The sequence below is a fragment of the Nicotiana tabacum genome, chromosome 18 (assembly GCF_000715075.1).
Source record: "Nicotiana tabacum cultivar K326 chromosome 18, ASM71507v2, whole genome shotgun sequence".
Lineage (NCBI taxonomy): Eukaryota > Viridiplantae > Streptophyta > Magnoliopsida > Solanales > Solanaceae > Nicotiana > Nicotiana tabacum.
In genome coordinates, this window is record NC_134097.1 from 133,639,920 (window position 1) to 133,656,676 (window position 16,757).

The window sequence follows — 16,757 nt, forward strand, 5'->3', positions numbered from 1 at the left end:
ATTAAATCTCTGGCATGGATCTTAATCATACAAACCTATTCAGACCCATTAAGTGGTTGTGAAGTAAAAAAAATCAAACACACTTAATAATTAAGATCTGAATAATTAAGATTCAAACTTTAAATACAAACACACTTAATATCTCACATCTGGATGATTAAGATTTAGAACTCTATCAAGTACGAATGAATGAGGTCTTACACCGTTATGTATAAAACTTAAGTTCTTTTGTTTTTTTTAATTAAATTTCCGTTTTAGTCAATGTTTTCACGGAAATATAGAGAATCAAGAAAAAGAATAAGAAAAAAGACTGACGAAAGTTTACCGGCAAATACAGGTAACGTTCGTTAGTCTCTCAAGTCTCGATAAAACCACACGTCCCCACCACTACGCAACCACCACTGTCACTACCTCACTCCACTCCACTATCTCTGACGCCGCTCTTTCCTTACGTGGCAAAATCTCAGCCCTTTATCCACCCAATCACTTCTACCTACTGCCCCCTATACTTTCCTCTAATTACACTTTGACCCCTCTTCCCTGCACATAAACCTCAAAAATTTTCATCAGCTAAACAAAATCCAAAATAAATTCAATACAAATCACATATACAAACACAATCGTAATATACACTCATAGATAGAGAGATACATGCAGCTTTGTTCATAAACTATATAATATAAATATACGCAAAGGAAGATACATTATTCGGTGTACAAAATACAGGAATCTATACATACATATGCACGTGTATATGTATATAGTGAGAGAAGAGAAAGAGCGATAGCTTACAGTTTACGCTGTTGAAGAATTTGATTCGGTTTTTGAAGCGGTATTTTCCATGTCTGAAGTCAACGAGTCATGGAGAGAAGGCATAGACACTGGAATCCGGTACAATTCGAGCTATTCCGCTGTCGGTGGCGGAATTGGTGTGGCAACGGCGGCTGCGGCAGGTAATGATGCGGAGAATTGGAAATTTCATGCTGTGGAGTTTGCTAAAGGATTTGCGGAGATGAGTGTGGAGTTCGGGAAAGGAGTGAGGGATGTATTGAAGCAGAGTGTGATCAGAGAAGATTCGGTACTCGTGAGGAAAGTTGGAGCGCCGTGTTATAAACTTTGCCGGAGGTTGAGTTTTCTGAATGAATACTTGCCGGAAGATCGTGATCCGGTTCATGCTTGGAGTGTGATATTTTCTGTCTTATTTATTGCTTTTGCAGGTACTTCAATTTAGTTTCTATGGCTTGCTTTTGAGGGAATGTAGGATGAACTTCGGTAGAGTCTATGCACTAATATTGTAAAAAAATATTTACACAATCATGTCACTTAGTAGTTAGTAGTTACAAAACTTTTAACTTAAATCCATTTTGGAAAACTTTCTCTGCTTTTTAAGAGCTCACACAATTTCAAGTGTAATGCATGAGATGATTTTAGTAATGTTGATTTTTGAAGTAATGTAGTAACTTCAACTAGGGAAATTTATTCTATATGAGACTAGTTTGAAATTAGGCTATGCAATATGGTGTTGCTTGCTATCTGGTTATTCTCATTTGGCTCTGAGGATGGTTTTACGACATGTTAATATTGGTCCCAAGAGGACAAACCTTGGCCACGGTTAGAACTGTAATGTACGAGTTTGAATCTAAGTGCTTATTAGGATTGCATTTAGAAAACCGTCCTTTTCATGAATTCTCATAGATGGCAAAACAAAATAAAATAAAAGAGAGAATTGCATTGTTAACCATAGAATAATTGATTTATGTCGGTTGATTCTTGTTAGTCTTTGCTGGTTAGAATTTCAGAACTGTTTTGAACAAGTTTGTATAACTGCGGTGTTCAATTGATGACGCACTTAGAATGGTTAATATTGCCTTGTTGACCGATTCTCTGCATTTTAGTCAATCCTGCAATGTTATCTAGGACATTTAATAAAATCTTCATCCTTTTCTTTTCCCATTAAGAAGTTCACGCCCCTGCTGTCCAACTTCTAACTTCCTGTAAATTTTCAAGCATACGGTATAAGGTGACTTGGAAGTCTGAGTTCTACTGCTCCGGAGCACAAGTTATCTAGTTGATTAACAAAGTAGACTGCTATAAGAGGAATAAAAATGAAACTTATTGATCAATAATCTGCAGAAACTATGCTCCTGGAGTCTGATATATGTGGATGGAGGAAGGAGTGTCTGCATAAATCAGACATAACAGCTTCTCCTTTAACACTTGAGCTTATGCAGTAGGAAAATTGCCCATTCTCAACCTACACACAGATTAAGGTGCTGCAACCAATTAATACTTGCAATGTGTCTTGAAATATTGTGCATGATTACTGCTCGAGCTTCACGTCTTTTTCCCTATTAGGATTATAATGCTCTCAGTAATTGTGGAGAACAAAAGAAGTCAAGTTCCTCTCACTGGTCCAATTGAATTTGAGAATATTGTAAATAGAGTAGGTTGATAAGTTGACATTGTTCATTGTTGTCGATCAAATTCACTAGTTTTTGCAAATGTCCTCATGTTCTCAAGACTGATGGCTATTTCTCCTCTTCTATGCCTCTACCTTATAATATTACTAACAGAAGCTATTCTGCAGTGCTGATTGTAAGTAGTGATGATATATCTCCAAATCCATTGGTCAAGAAAGTGTATATTCATCCTCCAAATGCTAGTCGAATTTTGCTCCCAGATGGTAGACATTTGGCTTATCATCAGCAAGGTGTTCCAGCTGAGCAGGCTAGATTTTCTGTGATTGCCCCACATTCTTTCCTCTCTTCCCGTCTTGCAGGTATTGTACTGAACCTTAACCCGTAAACCTTTGCAATCAACATTCTGTATGGTTCAAGGGAGGGGAGAGCAATAGAAAGAGTGAAAGATTGGTTGGTTATGATTATTGGTGTAGTAAATCAGATTTACCTTTGAGGATATGGAATAGCTTTTTCGGCAATATGTGCTATCCCATCAGTCTACTTCCTAATAAAAAAGAAGGTCACCCCTACTTGCTTACTTCCCTTCTCCCTGTTCGTTCTATTTTAAACCTTCAAACAAACATAGGTCAAAGTAGTTTAATTTGCAAGTCGTTTGTTCAAGCTTTTTCATATGCATTAATGGTGTGTGTTTGTCTCCTTCTCAAAACAAGCAGGAATACCTGGCATTAGGACTTCTCTACTGCAAGAGTATGGTGTGCGCTTGGTAACATATGATCTTCCAGGATTTGGGGAAAGCGATCCTCATCCTTTTAGGGACCTTGAATCATCAGCCATGGATATGTTACACTTGTCATATGCTATCAATGTTACTGACAAATTCTGGGTGGTGGCATTCTCTGGTGGAAGTATGCATGCTTGGGCTGCGCTTAAATACATTCCTGACAGGATTGCAGGTACAGTAGTCTTTGACTAGCTTTTGTTGACAGTATGTCATTCTCATCTCAAGTGTGCATGCAAGAATCTTTAATCATCCTGCATCTGACCCAAAGAGACATCTAGGTCGCTGCTGTCACACTCAATGTGTTTGACGGCTTATCACAGACAGCGGGAGACTTTACAACTCCATAGCTTCTTTTCAAGGCCAAGTGGACATAATAATTCCCAAAGAAACGATGTATTTCCAAAGTCTATGAATCTTGTAAAATGAGTGAGACAGTGTGCAATACTAACATAGTGCTCATTAAATTGAAGTGCCATGAAGGCCCTAAAACATACTTGTGGAGTTCGAAATGTCACCGGTCTTCGATCTACAGTGGGTGAAAGGTCCTCAGGATACTGATGTTGCTCTTTCTTGATTCTGGGTCCGTATGGTTCTTCAATCACTTCATTGCACCTGCAGTTTATGGCAAAGATTTCAAAAGCCCCATATATACTTCATTCTGGTGCACTTGAGATGCAAAACAAAATTTAGGTTCGCTTCATATCCTCTCAGCTGAATCTAAGTGCTGATTGAATTTGCAGGTGCAGTCATGGTTGCTCCAATGGTTAATCCATATGAACCAAAAATGACCAAGGAGGAGAAGAATAAAATGTGGAAAAGATGGACAACAAAGAAGAAAGTCATGTATACTTTAGCTAGGAAGTTTCCCAGACTACTTCCTTATTTTTACCGTAAAAGCTTCCTGTGTGGAGTCCATGGCCAGATCGAAACATGGCTTTCCTTGTCACTTGGAATTAGAGTGAGTAACCTTGATTCTTGTTGGAAAAACTATGAGATAGTGTAACAACGGTGATATCTCAAAGTTGACTATGCTCACCTTATTATGTTATATTCATGAATTGGAAATAAAGTTTTCAAATAACAGAAATGAAATCATTACCAGAGTTTGCTGGTCTCTCTATTTGATAGTTACAAAAAACGTTGTTATACATGAGATTGTGGTTGACAAGTTAAGATTTATATTACCAGGTCAATTAACCGAGTGGCTTATTTTTCCAGGATAAAGCTCTGGTGGAACACCCATTGTTTGAAGAGTTCTGGCAGAGAGATCTAGAAGAATCAGTCCGGCAAGTGAATGCAAAGCCATTTGTGGAGGAAGCTGTCTTACAGGTTTCAAATTGGGGTTTTAGCCCTGCAGACCTCAAAGTGCAGAGAAAACGCCCTGGAAAAGGTATTCTGCATTGGATTAAATCTCTATATGGTCAAACAGAAGATATCTTGAGTGGATTCCTTGGTCAAATACATGTATGGCAGGTTGGTTCATCCCTTCTTCCTTACCTGTTTTTATTTTTAAGATGAGTCTACTATCTTCTTCTTTATGATACTTCTCTATTCTCCTTATTCAAGCATGATTTATGTACATATTTATACCAGAGGCGGATGCAATTTATCGGCACCGGGTTCAATTGAACCCAGTACTTTTGACACGGAGTATAAATTTATATGTCAAAAATTCATTAATATTGCAATATGTAGCAATATGAACCCATAACTTTACAATGACAATGGGTTCAATGCTAAAAACCTAAAAGGTTGAACCCATAAAACTTAAATCGTAGATCCGCCTCTGACTTATACCAACATGTTTCTCGATCTAGTGAGTAATTAAACTTTCTGACTTCTTTTAGGGGATGGAAGACATGGTGGTACCACCATCCACGAGTGATTTTTTGCAGCGAGTCCTACCAGATGCAATGGTACATAGGCTCCTATATGAGGGTCATTTCACTTATTTTTACTTTTGTGATGAATGCCATAGACAGATATTTAGCACTGTCTTTGGAAATCCTCAAGGACCTCTTGCCCCAGAACCAGAAGCAGATCAATTTCCTATAAAAAAATATGACGGAGATTTACAAGATACAATTATGAGCGATGTTGCCACTGATGAAGAGAATGCATCTACACTAGTCAATTCTGATAAAGAGGGCTTTATAGACTAGCTTGACCACCTGCAGTTTGCAGCCAAATCACCTAAATGTCCATTATCTATATGGTCACAGTGGTTCCTTCCTAGCTTTGTGAATAATACCCATAGATTACCTAGGAGGAAATAGTTACAGGAAAGATGAGTTTAACACACTTTTATGTAGTCTCAGATCTATTTATTACAAGATCACAGATATAAGCACCCCAATTGAACACCCAGCCTTAAGTTGAGTCTCGTTATATGCTTTTGATTAGGCTGGGTTCAGTTGATAGGAGAAAAATTACAGAGCCTGTCAGTAACATTGGCATATTTTTGTGACTTCTTATCCTTTTTCATTAACATTTCTGTTGTTTATAAAAAGGTCCAAGAAAGTTTGGAATAATGTCGAACTATTCCTAGTGTTCTTTTTTGTGGTGTATTGAATTTTGAAAAACTTCCTCAGCTGATATCAAAAGAGTATCAGAAAACTGATGGAATAAGATTGATTATCTATGTTCTAGGATAATGATGGTTTACTTAGTTTTATGTACACTTGATATTTACTTTTCAAAATGTGAAACCACACTTACCACGCATGGTCATCAAAGTAACTAGCAATGTACTTTCTAAATAATTTTTAAACTAGCAATATACTCTTCGTTTAAAATTATACTATGTTCTTTTGTCCCTAAAACTACTGTTCTCGTTTGTCTCCCATTTCTGAAATGAATGACACAATCGAGTAGAGGGTTAAATAGTTCAACTACTACATGTTTTTGAAAAATAAAATTAGTATATATTAAATGCTCTTTATTCCTGGATTTTTAAAATAATAAAGTTACAGGACAAATTTTAACATATTTTAAAAATTGTAATACGGAAAATTATATTGACACTTTTACTATGTAGTTACTGTGTCAGACAAGATAGTAGAAGCCTAGAGAACAATAAGGGAACATGAGTACAAACTGACGGCGGAAATGTTTACCTAGCTTAGAAAGGTAGGTCATCACAATTTCACAATTTTATTGTTTATTTATTACAACAAAAAATTCGGGTTCCGTTTATTAAATATTCCTTCACCTTTTCTCATTCAACACTGCCTTCTCATTAACTTATACACTACAGAGACAATTTTTTATTTTGAGTAAATTATAAAACCCTATCACTCAAACTGTCAAACATTTGAACCGTTTGTATAATGGAAATCATGCAGTACCCTTATATTTTAAAATCAAATATTTAAACTCTCTACATACAAGAAATTACCAGAAGCATACCCACTTTGGTAAATTAATGTAAAACCGAAGGGACATAATCAAAAGGAAATTGCTACTAAAAATTAAAATGTTTATTAAATTATATGAAAATTTTAAAAGAGAGCAACTTGCAAAAAGAAGAACTTTTTTTTTAAATAATTGACACTTCGTGTATTATCGAGTTATTTTGTATTAATTTACATATATTTATATTATATTAAAAATACGAAGTACATAAGATATTCTACGTTGGATAAAATTATAACTGTAAACACAAAAAAAATTGAAAAATCAAAATTAAATTGCCGTTATTGTCACTTTAAGATTTAGCATTATATTTTACAAAAGGGACGGTTTTCCATAGAAATTTGTGAGACTAAAGTTATAAAAGTACTTTTTGCTAGCTTTATATTTTAAAGTCTATTTATTTTTTTGTTGTCCCAATTCTTTCGGTGCTATTTGTACACTATGTTTTTTTATAATTTTTCCGTTCGGATCACTCTAAATGACAATTTTAGAACTTGCATTTCCCCCCCTATATATTGACATTAAATTTATTGCTAAATAGGATTTACAATATTTTGTTAATTTATATTATAATATAAATTCATCTCTTGAATAAATATTTATGTTATTTTTAGATTTAGAAGTTGATTCTCCTTAATATGAGGGGCAGGCGCAATCCGCCTACAGTAAGACTAGTAAGTACAAATCCTCTACTAACGACCTGAAAATGGAAGCAAAAGACTGAGTTAGTTCAGTTAATGGAACCCCATTGATTCGAGACCGCCTCAACGCGGTGGTAATCTTCTCCCCTGAAATTACTCGCCTTTTTTGTAGTACTCCATATAATATTAGCTTAGTCTTCCTTTTCTCTAGCACTGAATGTCGGTATCGCATAGGATCGTTTACCCTTTCATTCTCAAATTATATTCTCCAATTCCTCCTTCTAGAACCTTCCTCTTTTCTCAATCTCGTTCTCTCACGTTCAGTAGCTCGCTCTTCGCTTCACCCATGCCGAACAATCAGGTATTACTATGTTGTATTTACATCGTTAATTGTTTCTTGCGTTGTTGATCAAGTTTTTAATTTCGTTTGCTTTTCAATTTCCAGTTATGAGATTGCATTGTAAAAGAGCGAGTTTTTGATTAACTTGGATGTTGATTGCATTTTAAAAGAGCGAGTTTTTGATAAACTTGGATGTTGTTATTCTGACTTTTTTTTTTTAGAAAGAAAAAAAAATTATTACACCTGATGATGCTGTCAAAAAAGCTCAATATCAATTATCACGTTGAAGCTCAAGTATATCTAGAAAAGATGATTAATTGGAAGTATCAAGTTTTAATTTACAAAACTAGTGTGCAGTGTACTTTGGAGTCCACTATTGATTAAATAAAACAAGAAATTACCAATGTCTGCAAATTTAGAGCAACACGAAAACAAAAGCCTAAGGATCACTTCTCTAACTAGATAACCAACACCGGAAAACTGTCTTTGCATTGCATAATTTGGTGTTGACTGATTCTTACCTCACTGACAGCTCTGTACTTATTATTGTCGTTCATTGCTTTCTCCAATAGTCATTGATGGTATTCATGGACCTGTTTCAAGGGTCTCTACTTTAACAAACAGAATACGAAGCACTAGGCTCGCACAGGTCAAGTTGAGGCTTAGTTGTTGTTTCCATATGTATCAATAATTGCCATCAAGGAAAGCTAAAAAAACCTGCAAAGTGTCTTCTATTTTTATTTTCTCTCTTTTTCATATTCTGTTTTGAATATTTGTTTATGTTCTGTGCTTTTATAGTCACCACAATAAGAAACCCTTCTTTTACTTGTGGTTCGCTTGTATTGTCAAAATCTTGGTAATTTCTTGACGAGTTCAAAAATCCAAACTATGGCAGTGGTGTCACAAACTTTTTTTGGTACTAGTTTCTCTTTGTGCCATCATCACCATCACTTATATATGCGAGCTTCTTGTGCAGTACAGCTGTGTCCGTTGTTTGATTATTTAGGAGGTCTAAGATAGTTGTGGAGTATCATTTCCGTCAATCTTGTTCTACCTTTTTTTGTCATATTATGTGTCTGTAAGTGCATCTAAAATTTGGATTTAATTAGATCACTTTAATTTCGGAAATGCAGAGAAGGGGTGGTCATAAAGAGAAAAGATGGCAAGTGAGGCCAAGTTCCAACAGGTTAACAGGCTCGTCTTCAAATGGGGAACCTGTATCTGCTGCAGCTACTGGAGCCATTACCAACCGTCTAAATTCCATGGATATTAGTGAAGGCGTTGCGCAGTCTAGTGCTCCAGTGGCATCTCTTCAAGTTGGGAACGTTGGATTAGCAACCCAGTCACCTGTACAGAATCAAAAAGTCATCTGGAAACCCAAATCATATGGAACAGTGTCTGGACCCCCAACAATTGAAGCTGAAAAAACATCAAATGAACAAAAGAATGCTAATTTAAGCAAATTATTCAAGGGTAATTTATTGGAAAACTTTACTGTAGACAACTCAACATTTTCCAGAGCCCAAGTAAGGGCTACTTTCTACCCAAAATTTGAGAATGAGAAGTCTGATCAGGAGGTAGAGATCTCTCCAACTTCTCTTTATTCTGTGGTTCATGATGCTTAAGTGAAGCGATTCATGAATGGTAGTATGGTTTTTCAGATTAGGACAAGGATGATAGAGATGGTGTCCAAAGATCTGGCTACAATGGAGGTAGGACTCAAGCTTGATTGGCTTTTGATGTTATGCAAATTTAATTTCTGTTTATTCTTTTTATTGGGAAGGTATGTTTTTCTTGAACAACGCAGATTTTAGGTTTAGTTTACCTTACAATTCTCGTTCCATCATCAAAACAACACTCTAGCAAGTTGGATATTTATAAAGATGCAGACACCATTTTCACTACCTTGGTTATCGCTGTAGCTGGGTTATCCTGTCATACTCTCTTTTTGTGTTTCTTTCTCCAGTTGTTAAAATTTATATCTTATAGGTGTTTTTATGCTGCTCATGCGGGAAATAGTTTTCTTTCAGGTCTCACTTAAGCATTCTGGATCACTTTTTATGTATGCTGGGCATGCGGGTGGAGCATATGCCAAGAATAGCTTCGGGAATATGTATGTATACTTGTGTCTACCGCATATATATTTTTAAGCATCTTCTACTTCTTTATGAATATGTAGGGTTTGTGCAAAATTTTGAACTTCATCAATGTGGTCGTGCATCCTTTGAATTTTTTGATACCATGTTTATTCATTTCCTTGTTTGATTTTCTTATGTAATTTGATTCTTTCCTTCTATTAGCCCTGACAGTCATGTGGGGCTGCATTGGCAATTAGTTGAATATTCAAATGCTTTCATGTTTTCTATACGAAGGTTGTTGGTGTAACTATTGTTTTTGGTAGTCTTAATTGTGTGCTCAGCGGGTTGTTGCTTCAAACAACTTTCTGGAGTCATGGCTGTGCCTGTGTTATTATCAAAAAATTGGTGGAGCCTGGGAGGCACTTCACTTGACATTCTTCTTCTCCTTTAAAGTGTAATAAACTCATCAACTACTTTTCTTGACGGATTTATGATGTGCACCGATGCTTCTCATTTCATGTAGAGAATGATATAGGCAGGGAGCACCATTAATAGCAAAATCATCCATTCTAAACCTCGTGGCCTTCTATATAGTTGGATCATCCATTACCTGGTAATTTTCGTGGTGGTTAAACTCTTTAATCTCATCTAAAGCTTGCTGTTATATTTGCATTTTGTAGTTACACTGCTGTTGGTGTCTTTGTTCTTGGACGGATGTTTCGTGAGGCATGGGGTACTCAAGCAAGCAAGAAGCAAGCAGAGTTCAATGAGTTTCTTGAGGTATTGAACTAACACTTGTTCCATGTAGGAGACTTCATTGTACATACTCAATAGATATTGCTGATTCTTCAGTTCAATGTTTTCTTATCACGCCTCAAGAAATTCATGAATGAATAACTTTCACGGAATACTTAGTGTAGTTTATCAGGAAAGGATAAATTTGCTCAATCTTAGGTCTTAGCTTTTTAGTTTCTCTTCAATAACTTTGGCTTACTTCTACCTCATGCACTTAAAGAATCCTCTTTATCTGACTACCACTGAAGTGACTTCTACCATTTCCTTCCTTTTGTTTTTACTTGTAGTAGATTTGTCCTTGTGAATTTCTTGCCTTTTCTGATCTCCTTTCTTCTTCTATCTTTTTTTCTTTCTGGCCTATACTTTTTTTGATGTGCAGAACAAATTGGTTGCGCTGATTGATTATTAATTGTATGTGTGTGAATATTTGTATATCTCCAACTATCTATTGCCTAGATCAGGCGGAGTCTCCAACCCCGTTATTCATTACTTAAGCAAAATGTTATAAAATCATCAACATAAATTAAAGAAGATCTGCTGCCAAAGACAAATGGAAGTCTGTAGGTTTTTTTTTTGCATCCTTGGCAACAAAGAAATTTCTGCACCTCCACCATTACGTAAACATGCAAGCGTCTGTGAGTAGATTTTTTTGAGAATGATAACATTGTATAAATATAAAACAGCACAAAGTTTGTGCTGCTAAAAGTGACAGAATACATCCCCAAAAAAGTAAAAGAATCCCCCACTATAAAAACTTACAAGGATTCTATGATATCAAGTATGGAGTCACTATCATTTACAGGGCATTCTTTACACCAAAAGAGAAAAAAGTACTAAACAGTTCATTTTGATTTTCTGAATGGAGTTGCTGACATCCTCAAAACATCTGGAATTCCTCTTGTTCCAGACTGACCACCAAATGCAGGCTGGGATCTTCTGCCACCATTTCTTCTGTCTGACTCTACCTGTCACACCAGCCCAGCATCTCAAGAGGTCGGATGTATCTTTTGGCATGACCCAGTTCATTCTGACAATACTTAGAAACATGTGCCACAATTGAGAGGTAACAACACAGTGAAGAAACAGGTGGGAGTTGTCTTCTGCTTCACTTCCACAGAGATAGCAAGCGTCTTTGAGTAGATGAAACTGTATAATCCAGATAACTGAAACTCTTTTTTTGTTTTTTTGCCGAAGGTATCATATTAGTATATATATTAATCAGCGCTTACACAAAGCAATGTTGTCCTATGTAATTACAAGGAGAATTAAAGCCTGAGCTCCTAGCCCTTAAACTATTATAAGTAATCTAAAATCTCATAAATAGACTCAGCTTCTTGTAAGTGCTCCTCTTTACACCAAAAAAATAAAAGAGAACTCGACAATTCATCTTCAGCTTCGGAATGGAACTTCTATTATCCTGATGGAACTCTTAGTAAAATCAATCCTGATGATCATATATTGCTCCTCACCAAGGTTGGGATCTGCAAGGTTGAAGCCTGGGATCTGCTGGCTTGACATCAAAAGGGGAAATCGCTTGAGAGAGTTTGTTTGATCGAGAGGAAGAAAGTGACACCCAAAGTTGTGGGTGAAGGGAGAAGATAGTTTCTTAGTTGGAGAACGTTACCTCCATGGTTCAAAAGGCATAGAATGTGGTAAAAAGGATAGAAAGTTGTTGGATTGAAGTGACTCTCTTATGGTAATAGCTTGAATGGAAAACTTTAAGCATGAATAGAGTATGCAGTGATAGTTGGGGTGGAATTTTTTAGATGGAGAACTGGAGTGGAATTTGGATTGGGAGAAAACTAGTTTTGTATGAGAAAACTGAAGTCCTGGAATTTGTTTGATAACAGAGGATAGGAAGGCCCAAAAGCCATTCCCATGCCTGTCAGGGGAAATGCAACCACCTCTTCTTTCTACGAACACAAGAAGTCTGGCGAATTAGTCGTCTCCAAGCTTTGGTTGGTTTAGTTATAACAGCACAACCTATGATGTGTTGGCTAGACGCACGTCACAGTTCTGGATTTGGATTCTGCCGTAGATGAAAGCCTAGTTTTAAGTGGAGAAGGGTAGTGATGCAGACCCATTATACACCGAGTTTCATACCGTGCGCGATTGGCCATCCGAGATTTCTCCGTTACTAAAAAAGAAGCCTAGGAATTAGTCTACCCAGTGTGCATCTTATGGACAATATGGCTCGAAAGGAACAAGGCTTGCCCTGGTTTAGTTATAATAGCACAACCTATAATGTGTTGGCTAGACGCACGTCACAGTTCTGGATTTGGATTCTGCCGTAGATGAAAGCCTAGTTTTAAGTGGAGAAGGGTAGTGATGCAGGCCCATTATACACCGAGTTTCATACCGTGCGCGATTGGCCATCGGAGATTTCTCCGTTACTAAAAAAGAAGCCTAGGAATTAGTCTACCCAGTCTGCATCTTATGGACAATATGGCTCGAAAGGAACAAGGCTTGCTTTGAAGGACAGAGAAATCCAATTGCTAGAATTAAGAGTATTTGTTTACAAAATTTGTATCTTTGGTGCAAATCAAGCCCACTAGTTAGTTCAGATCAGTACATGCTTTTCTTGGAGTTGTTAGGAAGAAGATTGCAGTAGGCTGTTTTTTCTGTACCATCTAGGTACCATTCAATAAAATCTTTATCTTATCAAAAAAAAAAAAGAAAAAAAGAATTAGTCTACCCAATACTAAATGAATTTTTATGGGAAAGTATTGCTTTGTAGAAGGAATGCATTTAATTAAATAGGATATCATAGGAGGGATATGGTGTTGATACCACTGGGAGTTAGAAATTTCAAACTCCATAATAAAAGTCTGCTTTGCAAATGGCAGGGGAGGCTAAATGATCACAAGGAGGTTGCGTGGAAGGATCTGTTTGATATTAAATATGGTAGAAATGGATGCTGGGCTCCTAAGCTTGTGAAATCTCCCAGTGGTTTTGTCATTTGTAAACAGATTGCAAATTTATTGGGAGAATTTAAAAATTCCATTAAACTGGAAGTGGGAAAAGAAAAAAAGATTTAAGTTATGGACAGACTCTTGGCTTGAAAAGGGGGATTCTCTGTTAACACTTCCCTAACCTTTATAGACTAGTTCTGGTGCCTGATGTTACTATTGCTGACTGATTTAAGGAGGATGGCTGGAACTTCCATTTTAGAAGGAGTTTATATGATCGGGAAATGGTATAAGTTGCAGAAATTTTACAGGAAATGCAGTATGTTATGTTGGATTGTACAGGGAAGATACTGTAACTTTGGACAGCCTGCAAGATGGGTTTTTGATGCAAGATCTCCAAGAAATTCAAGAAGCGAAGAATCCATTCAAGATTAGGATTTCTTTTCCTTAAAGATTATGATTTGTTATTTCTTATTTCCTAGTAATTTAATTCTTGTTTTAGTAGGATTATATTTGTAGTTCTAGTCAAATTAGGATTGTTAGTTGGTATCCCATTCTTACTAAAATTCCTTTTTAGGATAGGTTTTCTTAGCCTTATTCTTATTCTAGTTTAATTAGGATTAGTTTTCCTTAACCTTATCAATTTTACTCATTGTAAAACCTATTTAAAAGGGCTCAATATGCTGAAAATAAAGATTGGTGATTAGTTTTTCTAAGCTATTGCTTCAAAAACGTGATTTACTCTTTATTTCATTATTCTTCCTTTATTCAATGCGTCTTGCAATCTTGCGGGATTGGGGAACGTGTGGGTGAGGTTCTTTCCATCTTACATTCTTCTAACGTGAGTTTGAAGAACGCTTTCGCTAGTTTTGTGGAAGCTTTAGCGGGGTGCTTTTGTTTTTCTCTCTTCTTGTACTGGAGAGATGCAAAACCTTGAAAGTACATCAATTTGGTATCAGATCCAAAAGGTTCCAGGTCCGAATTCTTGATTTGCTACCTTATTCATCGTGTCACCAAACAAGAAAATACCAAGTTCAGGATCCTTTTCAAGATTCTCTTCAATGGATCTTCAATTACAAGTTCATAAATTTAGAACTAGAATCCTTGAACGAGACAGCGAAGAAATTAAAGTGCAGCTAGATGACTTGAAGGAATCAATGGAGAATCTGACTAAATTAGCTGAACGCTTGGTGCTTCAAAATTAGTCGCCAAATCTATCACAACGCCTACTACTACCACCAAATAACATACCAGTGCTTCAACCACATCTACCACTTCAATATCCACCAATTCAACCGCATAGAGCACGATATATTGAGCAAGATGAAGAGGTTGAAGCTGACCAAGGCACAAGAGTACTAAAGCACCATACCCAATATGATAATTATTCAGATAATCAAGGGATTGAAGATGATGAAGCTGATGAAGACCAATATCAAAGAGACGAGGAACATGCATTAGATCCGAAACTTGAGGAATTACCACCAAAGTTTGACGATCCATTGGATTATCCAGCCATGTGTGTTGTTGGCTTTTCGCCTTTCAGAGATACTCAACACAATATTGACTTGATTGTTGACTCAATCAATCCAAACAAGGCAACATATTGCGTTAATTCTAAAGTCCATAGAAATATGCTAGAACAAGAGGAAAAATTACCTATAAAGGAGTGGATAATGGAGAGTTTTGAGTCCATATATTGGAGAGACAAAATGTCTTAACGTCATAAATATATATGGCTATCATCAAAGTGTCTGTTGGTGTATGAGCGATGCAATTGATGCATTCCCAAGAAGAGCGTTGATCTCCATGCTTAACTCAAAGCTAGACATGGAGTTAGTTAAGTCTATACCAATAACTTCATATCGTAAGTTGAAGTTTGAGAGTCAATATAGAAAGATTACATGGAGAAGACTTGATAGAAAGTTGAAATATAGAAAGTGGGATTTAGTTCGACCACATGCTAAGTTTGCTTACAACGTGAAGAAGCTTTATGATAAACTAGCAAAATGTAACTTAAAACCTGGTGAGCATTGGGTCCCCAATTTTCCCCCCTTGGGTCTCCGTTCTTATTATAGCAAATCTTGCGCCATCTATGGAAGCTATTAGACTCGAGGACGAGTCTTTTTCAACCAGGGAAGAATGATGCAAGATCAAGAATGCTAAAAATCCAAGAAATTCAAGAAGCGAAGAATCCATTCAAGATTAGGATTTCTTTTCCTTAAAGATTATGATTTGTTATTTCTTATTTCCTAGTAATTTAATTCTTGTTTTAGTAGGATTATATTTGTAGTTCTAGTCAAACTAGGATTGTTAGTTGGTATCCCATTCTTACTAGAATTCTTTTTCCAATTTTAGTTAGGACAGGTTTTCTTAGCCTTATTCTTATTCTAGTTTAATTAGGATTAATTTTCCTTAACCTTATCAATTTTTACTCATTGTAAGGCCTATTTAAAGGGCTCAATATGCTGAAAATAAAGATTGGTGATTAGTTTTTCTAAGCTATTGCTTCAAAAACGTGATTTACTCTTTATTTCATTATTCTTCCTTTATTCAACGCGTCTTGCAATCTTGCGGGATTGGGGAACATGTGGGTGCGGTTTCTTTCCATCTTACATTCTTCTAACGTGAGTTTGAAGAACGATTTCGCTAGTTTTGTGAAAAACTTTAGCGGGGTGCTTTTGTTTTTCTCTCTTCTTGTACTTGAGAGGTGCAAAACCTTGAAAGTACATCAGTTTTATTCAGTTAAATCCTTTAACAGTGCATTGAGAAAGCAAGGGGAGAACTATGATGCTCAATGGCCTTGGAAGATGATATGGAAACCTATGATTCCAACCAAAGTAGGTTGTTTTGGATGGTTGGTTTCATATTGGACCTGTTTAACTCCTAAAATTTACAAAAGAGGGGCTTCATGATCTGTAGCAGATGTTTTCTGTGTGAGGAGGTAGCTTCCTATGTTGAAACTTCACATGGCTGATTTGGTCCTTGTTTCCGAACTTATTTGGATTATGAGGGAGCGCCTCAAAATCTTCAAGATTTTATTTAGCTACTGCAGATCACTGAATGCTGACAAGAGGGGAAAAAAGGACCTGGACAGACTTCCTTTATGCATTGCTTGGACTGTCTGGTTGGAGAGGAACAGGAGGAGCTTTAAAGACAAGAATGTATATTTCCTTAGTCAACTACAGATGTATCCAGGACTTGTACTGTTGGTCGTAAGGAAACATTGTAGTAGATTTGTCTGATCTGATGGACTTGTTAACTTATCTGAGTCTGTGATGTAAAACAAATACAAGCTTTTGTAATTTTCTGCAGTATTACCTTAGTAATTCCCATCAATAAAACTTTACCTTATCCAAAAAAAGCTGAAGACGTTATT

At 36.3% G+C, this 16,757-nt stretch overlaps 2 protein-coding genes and 1 pseudogene across 2 annotated transcripts in view; 2 read left to right on the top strand and 1 right to left on the bottom strand.

The window, feature by feature from the left end:
* Window positions 1–572: 572 nt before the first annotated feature.
* Window positions 573–5,851, top strand: LOC107790869 (uncharacterized). The gene is made up of 6 exons (XM_075237302.1): window positions 573–1,217; window positions 2,588–2,779; window positions 3,134–3,373; window positions 3,942–4,159; window positions 4,420–4,674; window positions 5,049–5,851. The coding sequence occupies exons 1-6, from the start codon at window positions 842–844 to the stop codon at window positions 5,361–5,363; spliced, it is 1,596 nt and encodes a 531-aa protein (XP_075093403.1). The 5' UTR covers window positions 573–841; the 3' UTR covers window positions 5,364–5,851.
* Window positions 5,852–7,221: 1,370 nt separating this feature from the next.
* Window positions 7,222–16,757, top strand: part of LOC107790870 (tRNA ligase 1) — a 46,028-nt gene continuing 36,492 nt past the window's right edge. The window contains exons 1-5 of the mRNA XM_075237300.1: window positions 7,222–7,617; window positions 8,730–9,173; window positions 9,258–9,308; window positions 9,627–9,709; window positions 10,355–10,454. Coding sequence (XP_075093401.1) covers window positions 7,474–7,617; window positions 8,730–9,173; window positions 9,258–9,308; window positions 9,627–9,709; window positions 10,355–10,454 — 822 coding nt within the window. The 5' untranslated portion in view covers window positions 7,222–7,473. The remainder of the gene's footprint in view (window positions 7,618–8,729; window positions 9,174–9,257; window positions 9,309–9,626; window positions 9,710–10,354; window positions 10,455–16,757) is intronic.
* Window positions 12,285–12,392, bottom strand: LOC142173165 (U6atac minor spliceosomal RNA; annotated as a pseudogene).

What these genes read in the sequence shown, in the direction of transcription:
- LOC107790869 (XM_075237302.1), top strand. Translation starts at nt 842, where the DNA reads ATGTCTGAAGTCAACGAGTCATGGAGAGAAGGCATAGACACTGGAATC. An exon ending in CATTCCTGACAGGATTGCAG is followed by an intron (nt 3,374 to 3,941) that starts GTACAGTAGTCT and finishes TTGAATTTGCAG; the next exon opens with GTGCAGTCATGGTTGCTCCA. An exon ending in CCTTGTCACTTGGAATTAGA is followed by an intron (nt 4,160 to 4,419) that starts GTGAGTAACCTT and finishes TTATTTTTCCAG; the next exon opens with GATAAAGCTCTGGTGGAACA.